General features: G+C 40.0%; 1 protein-coding gene across 3 annotated transcripts in view; it reads left to right on the plus strand.

The window, feature by feature from the left end:
- The window catches only part of OVCH2 (ovochymase 2), a 74,370-nt gene extending 73,164 nt beyond the window's left edge, over positions 1-1,206 (plus strand). For all 3 annotated transcript variants that reach the window (XM_084632283.1, XM_084632282.1, XM_084632284.1), the window contains one exon: positions 529-1,206. In XM_084632283.1, coding sequence (XP_084488409.1) covers positions 529-578 — 50 coding nt within the window. In that variant the 3' untranslated portion in view covers positions 579-1,206. The remainder of the gene's footprint in view (positions 1-528) is intronic.
- Positions 1,207-8,390: the final 7,184 nt, after the last annotated feature.

Genomic DNA, 8,390 nt, shown 5'->3' on the forward strand with positions numbered 1-8,390 from the left:
GTAGAATCAGGCTCCAGCTTTTTCAATTTGAGATCTGTTTTTCAGGTATGGAAGACATAATTGTTACAGTACTGGTGGCTTTGCTTTTTATTCATGAATTGAGTGGGACAGTATCTCTTTAAAACATACTGTGGCTGCCTTTGTGGGCCAAATTGTCAGCTGGTATAAATTGGAGCAGGTTTGTTGACTTCAGCATAAGAGTGATGATTTGTACCAGCTGAGGATCTGGCTGCAGGTGTCTAAACTTGTAGTGATAGCCACTACAGCAAGGAAGCTGAGTTAGAATGCAGCATAATCCACTTCTCTGCCCCATGGGGTGACTTTTTTTTTTAGTAGCAATTTTTAAACTTTGCAATACTTCTGCTAGTTAAGATAATTTAACATTAATTGCCAGTGTTGGTAATACATTTAACTACAGAAATTCTTGCTGAGGGCTTGTTTACATAAAATATAATCAGTATAGAGATGATGCAACAGCTTTGCTCTCTGTGCTGTTCACTAATATGAGTGCATTGCTACCATATGCAGGCAAGGCACAAGGATTTCCAAACTACTCAAACTTTCAAGACAACAGCTAAATTCAGTGAAGATCTGGTACCTTGCGTCATCTGCTCCAGCAGTTCTGCCTTCACAATGAAATTCTTCATGGCCTCTAGCGACCTTACTTCTGTGACTTCTGGGTGGCTTACAGTTTTCCAAGTAAAGATTAAAATTCCTTTGAATGCAGCTTTTGGACATTAAGCTCCTCATTTTGTATTTAGAAAACTCAGTGGATCTGTAAGATAAGGGATGCGTTTCATGGGTACATATTCATTTTAATCCCTTGCACCTTTTTAATAATATCAATATCCTGTACATTTAGCAGAGTTGTTTTGTTTTTTTGGTACATTTTACTGGGTCTGATTTGCCTTTCACGTGTTTACACCAGTTTAACTCTATTGATTGCAATGACTCTCATCAGTTTAAGTGAAAGGAGAATCAGGTCCATTGTGTCTGGCTTTGAAACTACACTTTATGAATTGTTGATAGAGGGCTCTAAATTGGTCATAGTCATCTATTAGTTTCTGTTAGGCTGCCCTCTTTAGTAGTGTCTCAGTCAGCAATGGACATGTTGACTGGAAGGACTGAGAAAGAACTGTAGGATTTGGCCCAATATTTTTATATGTAATATCTGACCGTATAATAAAAATAGTTATGCACTGAAAATGGCTGCATGAACTTTTGTAGAGTCTAACTGCTTGAGGGGTTAGGACTCCATTATGGTTCATAGATTCCAAGGCCAGAAGGGACCATTGTGATTATAGAATCATAGAATATCAGGGTTGGAAGGGACCTCAAGAGGTCATCTAGTCCAACCCCCTGCTCAAAGCAGGACCAATCCCTAACTAAATCATCCCAGCCAGGGTTTTGTCAATCCTGACCTTAAAAACTTCTAAGGAAGGAGATTCCACCACCTCCCTAGGTAACGCATTCCAGTGTTTCACCACCCTCCTAGTGAAAAAGTTTTTCCTAATATCCAGCGTAAACCTCCCCCATCTTGTCTGACTTCCTGTACAATACAGGCCATGGAACTTCCCCAAAATAACTCTTAGATCATATCTTTTAGAAAAAGCATCCAATCGTGATGGAGAATCCATTGATGCCATTGGTAAATTGTTCCACTGGCTACTTACTCTCACCATTAAAAAATTATGCCTTATTTCCAGTCTGAATGTGTCAAACATCAACTTCCAGCCATTGGATCATGTTACAGCTTTCTCTTCTAGACTGAAGAGCCTGTTGTTAAACATTTATTCCCCTGTTGATACTTGTAGCCTGTAATCAAGTCACCTCTTAACCTTCTCTTTGAGCTTTTAGTTTATCAATCTATTTAGTTTATCACTATAAAGACTATTTTCTAATCTTTTAATTATTCTTATGGCTCTTCTCTAAACCCTCTCCAATTTATCAACATCGTTCTTGAATTGCGGGCACAGAACTGGACACACTATTTCAGCAGCAGTCACACCAGTGCCAAAGATAAAGGTAAAATAACGTCTCTCCTTGTGCATGAGATTCCTCTATTTATGAATTCCAGGATCGCATTTGCTCTTTTGTCCACAGTGCACACTGGGAACTTATGTTCAGCTGATTATCCACCATGACCCCCAAATCTTTTTCAGAGTCTCTGCTTCCCAGGATAGAGTCCCCCATCCTGTAAGTATGGCCTATGTTCTTTTTTTTCCTAGATGCATACTTTTTACAGATAGCGGTATTAAAATGCATATTGTTTACTTGCACCCAATTTACCAGATTGCTCTGAACCCGTGAACTCTCCTCTTTGTTATTTACCAGTCCCCCAATCTTCATGTTATCTGCAAATTTTATCAGTGATGATTTTATGTTTTCTTCCAGGTCATTGATAAAAATGTTAAATAGCATAGGACCAAGAATCGATCCTGCAGGACCTCACTGAAAACACCCGCTCGATGATGAGTCCCCATTTGCAATTATATTTTGAGACCTATCAGTTGGCCATATTTTAATCCATTTAATGTGTGCCATGATAATTTTTAATCATTCCAGCTTTTTAATCAAAATGTTGTGCGGAACCAAGTCAAACGCCTTAGATAATTCTAAGTATATTATAGACACTATTACCTTTATCAACGAAACTTGTAATCTCATTTTTTTTAAAAATCGAGTTATTTGACAGGAACTATTTTCCATAAACCCAAGTTGATTTGCATTAATTACATTACCCTCCTTTAATTGTTTACTGATTTGAGTCATATATCAGCCATTCCATGTTGGAAATGTGGATTACAAGGTACATCAGGGATGTGTAAAATGTAGGATTGTCACTGTTGAAACTTCAACCACTTGCCCTGCTCTATTCCAAAATGTTTGAACACTTAAATAGTTGATCATATCAGCTCAACAAGTAATGAGAAAGGTTCTTAGCATTATTTAACTAATTTAAAAGCATTTCAAGGGCCAGATCTGTCAGGTCAAGAGCCTAGAATCATACACAGAACTGATACAGATGCAAATACTGTAACAAGGTGGTCCTTGCAAATCAGATATTTTTACATGCCAACCGCAGTGGTTTACCTATGCCCACATGGCTACTTGCACACACAAATACCTGATTTGCAGATGGAATTGCAGCGACTGTCAAGGCAAATTAGCCGCACAATTGCACATGCATTTTTATGCATGGCTGAGTATTTGAAAATTTGCATCCAAAAGTCACTTTAGAAAATATCATAAATATAATGGTACAATATTTAGTTTAAAGAATAATCAAGTCTGAGAAGAGTTATTTTAATAACCGAGGTAAGTAGTCAGAATGCAGGTAAAGAGCCCAATTGTGATGATATCAATTTGAACGGCTAAATTCTTGTTGTCTTCAGAGATCTGTCACCAGGTTTATCAGTCGGACTCAATTGTTTGCAATCTAACCTTTGAGTGGTCTGAGACTTGGTCTTCTGATTTTATTTTTCTTTTATGGTGCAACTGAGAAAGTATTAGGCAACTGTGCAAAACAAAGAGAATATTGCTCTCCAAACCTGTGTGTCAGGCACCTTTGACAAGAGTCTTCCCTCCATTGAAAATATTCTGTCAAGACCTTACCAAAAACTCCTGGAGCACATGAAAATACTTCAAAATCTAAGGCTATAAAGCCTAGGGAAAGTGTGAGGAAAAGAGATTAGCCATTCACTGTCTGAAAAACAGTGGACACAAACTTATTTTTCATTGTTTGCAGTCTTTATTGCTGGTCACGTATACTGAAAGCAGTTCTGTTGCTTTTGCACAGCTCTGGTTATAACTTGGTTGATGTAATTGGATGTTTGATGTCATTCCCCTGTGTCAGAAAGGAATTTGGCCCTTAAATGCTACCCTTGAAACAGAATTGTAGGTGAGATTGAGAAGGTTGTGGTGGAAAACTGCTGAGGTTAAAGAGTCAAATATAGAATGTTATTTTGCCAACCTTTGTTTTTACTGTTTAATACAATTTTTCATAAGAAAGACTAGGGCCTGATTCTCATTTTCACTAAGACCACTTTATCCCGCTCCGGTAAATGACAGTTACACCTACTTCAGGGTCCTTTTTCGCTGCCATGGTGGTGTAAACTGACATTAGTGTAAATGAGAATCACGCTCCGAGTCTAAAATCAAGATGAAATCATTCTTGTTTCTTGAAATGCAAGTGAAAACAGTCCTCTCAGTAACAGTGTGTGGAAGCAAATTAAAGCTTTGCGTTGCATCTGGAATAGGCATTTGTTTTCTCCCTATTGAAATAATTAGAATTAAAAACAACTACTACTATTTCTTAATGTCCAGAACAAGTACGCAGAGGTGCAGGGTTTTGTTTCACAGCACGATCAGTATGTGAAACGGGAGTCCCAGTCCTGTGTGGGATCAAGCGTTCTGATACTCTGGTTATACGTGATGCATCTCTGACTAACCCCCTAGCTAATTAGCTCTGCAACTTTAGGCCTAGTGTGTGCATGTACGTTAGAATCCAACCGTGCAAACACTTTATGGACAGATGCTACACCTGGTAGAAAGTATTTGAAAGAAATATTTGGCCCTTAATTACTAGCACAGGCCCATGTCTTCTGAAAGAAAATGTGCTCTTGCTTAAAAAATTGGCGGGTTTTGAGAGAGAGTATGTCCATTGCATTAGAAATGTAGGCCTGACAATGGTATGAAACAGGAAGGTGATGTTGGCCTAAAATCTGCATCCGTGGAAAAAGATATCGGAAACCCCATGGATCTTACATGGGTATCTGTGTTGCCTTCGTGTGGCTCCCAACTCTTTGATTGCACTCCTCCCTTAGCCACTGAGGATCACACAGCTGACTCCTGTGTTATGCTGTTCCCAGTTCTCCACCTTTGATTGTGCTCAAGTGAGCCCCACTGGAGAACACAGAGTAGCAACAACTTGTGTGTCATAGTCGCCTTAGATATACTTTGTCAGGGAGCATGGAAAGCAGATATTCACCCTCAGGCTGCCCACACACCTTTTCCCTTGTGGGGGTCTCCAGTGGAGGAACTGCTGGCAGCGGCATCATGCAGCATGTGTTACTCGATTTGTTCCACATGGTCTTCCCAGGCCTACTTTTATCTTTCTTTATCCCTGCTGGCTTCCCTTTATGCTATGGAAAGACAAGTAGCATATGGGCCATAATTGTAATTTTTAATGGAAGAAAATTGCCTTCAAATATTGGATCTACACAAAAGGAGGAAACTTTTCCTTTCTCAAACGAGAGAATGGGCCTGATTTTTCATGCACTTACACCAGTGTAAATTAAGGAGTCGTTCCAGTTGAGTCAATAGTTTTACCTGTGTAAAACTGGACAAGTGGAGCAGAATCGGGCTTAATAGTTTAATGAAGGAATCAAAATTTTGCATGGTCCAGAATCCATCCTGTGGTTGCAAGAAAGGACCATCACTAGAAGAAAGTGAAAAATAATATTAGCTAGAAAGAGGCATCAGAAATGGTCTGCAATAATCAAAAGATCAAACAAAAATCCGCTCCTGAAATTCTTTCAAGGATTTCAAGACCCCTGTCTTGCATTCATCTTATCATAGGAATTGAAGTCATGTCCTTGAGAGAAGACAAATTCTTTTCCAACCAAAAGCACAGTTCAGAAGGCCACTGATAATCTAGTCATACAGCTCAGCAATCTCAGTAAAATATGCTGAAGGCCACATGTTTGAAACTAACATACAGTGAAGTTTTAGTTTCGGGAGCTGTTTTGTTAAGTCCCCAAACTGTAAGTTGAACAACATGGAAACTTTATATAAATATTATTTTGCTTTCATTAGTCTTTATTTTAAAATGTCATAAGTATAAATTGTTTTTCCAACTGAACAAATTAACCGTTATTCTGCAATGGAAAATAAGTCATGCCACCTTAATCAACATTTGTGGCATCAGAATTCAACAGCTTTTGTCAATGAAATAAATCTTATGCTGCCACAGAATTCCATGGGTCCTGATTAGGATAGTGTGTGGGCATTGCCCACTATGTTTCACTGACTTAAGGGATTCATTAATGTAACTACTGAATTGTAAACCAGGGCATCTTCCAGAGCACATCTCGGTTCTCTGGCAGTCTGAATAATGGGGGCGAATTAATGGCATTTGAGGCTAAACATTCTCCTGTTTTTGAAAGTGATGAGTGGAGAAAACAGTGGTAAGAAAGGTAAAAAATAGGAACCAAGAAAATAAGGGGTGTAGAGGTATTGGACTATGCAATTTTTCCCTCTTTTTAAAATCATACTCACTTCATTATATAACAACGGATGACTGCATGCATTTTACTTTCAATTTGGATAACTTCATTAGCATGACAAAATATACAAGTGTTACCAAAGTTAATGCACCAAGAAACTGTCTAGGACAGGTTTAATATGGTATTGAGGTTTAGTATCTTGCAACCTTTTTGTACCACTGTCCATAACCTGACAGTGGAAAATTATTGCTGGCATCTCTTTCTCTTCTCCGAGAAACAGCCGCGTTAGTCTGTATTTGCAAAAAGAAAAGGAGTACTTGTGGCACCTTAGAGACTAACCAATTTATTTGAGCATAAGCTTTCGTGAGCTACAGCTTACTTCATCGGATGCATACTGTGGAAAACACAGAAGATGTTTTTATACACGCAAACCATGAAAAAATGGGTGATTATCACCACAAAAGGTTTTCTCTCCCCCCACCCCACTCTCCTGCTGGTAATAGCTTATGTAAAGTGATCACTCTCCTTACAATGTGTATGATAATCAAGGTGGGCCATTTCCAGCACAAATCCAGGTTTTCTCCCCCCCCCCCCCCAAACCCTCCCCAACAAACCCACTCTCCTGTTGGTAATAGCTTATCTAAAGTGATCACTCTCCTTACAATGTGTATGATAATCAAGGTGGGCCATTTCCAGCACAAATCCAGGGTTTAACAGGAACGTCTGAGGAAGGGAGGCGGGGGTAGGAAAAAACAAGGGGAAGTAGGTTACCTTGCATAATGACTTAGCCACTCCCAGTCTCTATTCAAGCCTAAGTTAATTGTATCCAATTTTCAAATGAATTCCAATTCAGCAGTCTCTTGCTGGAGTCTGGATTTGAAGTTTTTCTGTTGTAATATCGCAACTTTCATGTCTGTAATCGCGTGACCAGAGACATTGAAGTGAAATGGCCCACCTTGATTATCATACACATTGTAAGGAGAGTGATCACTTTAGATAAGCTATTACCAACAGGAGAGTGGGTGTGTTGGGGGGGGGGGAGAAACCTGGATTTGTGCTGGAAATGGCCCACCTTGATTATCATACACATTGTAAGGAGAGTGATCACTTTACATAAGCTATTACCAGCAGGAGAGTGGGGTGGAGGGAGAGAAAACCTTTTGTAGTGATAATCACCCATTTTTTCATGGTTTGTGTGTATAAAAACATCTTCTGTATTTTCCACAGTATACATCCGATGAAGTGAGCTGTAGCTCACGAAAGCCTATGCTCAAATAAATTGGTTAGTCTCTAAGGTGCCATAAGTACTCCTTTTCTTCTCCGAGAGTTATGCATTATTTTCCTTTCTCACTCTTAAGTGTAATGGTGTGTGTGTGTGTCTGTACGTACACATGATATTTTAGGTCATGTCTAAACTGTGGGGACTATATTGGCATAGCTACGGTACCATGTCTGTGCCAGCATAACCCTATAGTGTCAACTACATTGATAGAAGGGATTTTCCACTTGGGGTTATATCAGCATAGTTACTTTACTCAGGAGTGTGAAAAATCCACACTTCTGAGCAATGTAGTTATGTCAAAGTGATGGGATGGTCATATTACACAAGGTGGCAGAGCAGGATAAATTAGATTACTTAACCTGATGGGCTGCACCTGGGGGAGAGCCTGTGCTTGAAAAGTTGCTTGATGGATGGAGGCAGAGAAGGAACAGGTGGGGCTAGTATAAAGCTGGGAACTTGGCAGCAGAGCATGTAGCCACTCTCAGGACATTAGAGAGGGAAACCTGGGAGAGAGGATATATGAAAAGGCTCAGGGGAATGGCAGCAAGGTGTAAGATGGTGCAGACCTTGGCTGCTGATTAGAGGGTTCCTGAGCTGGAATCTGAAGTAGAAGGAGTGTCCAGGAGTGTCCAGGTCAGGGCAGTCTGCCATTTTTTATGTAGAGACTTTGATACCCCGGAAGGGGACGACTGTAGTGACCTGGCGAGGGAGCCAAACCATGAAGAGAGCACCCTGAGTCACAGAGAGAGAAGTGACAGAAGGGGCATCAGACCTGGTGAGCTAATCCCCAGGTGGGCTATTAGGAGGTGCTGGCACAGTGAGAGGGGCTTGTCAGTCTATCGAAATGTTAAGTATAGAGCAGGCCTCATCTAGACTGGTGA

Source organism: Lepidochelys olivacea, assembly GCF_965140295.1.
Source record: "Lepidochelys olivacea isolate rLepOli2 genome assembly, chromosome: 6".
NCBI classification, from domain to species: Eukaryota; Metazoa; Chordata; order Testudines; family Cheloniidae; genus Lepidochelys; species Lepidochelys olivacea.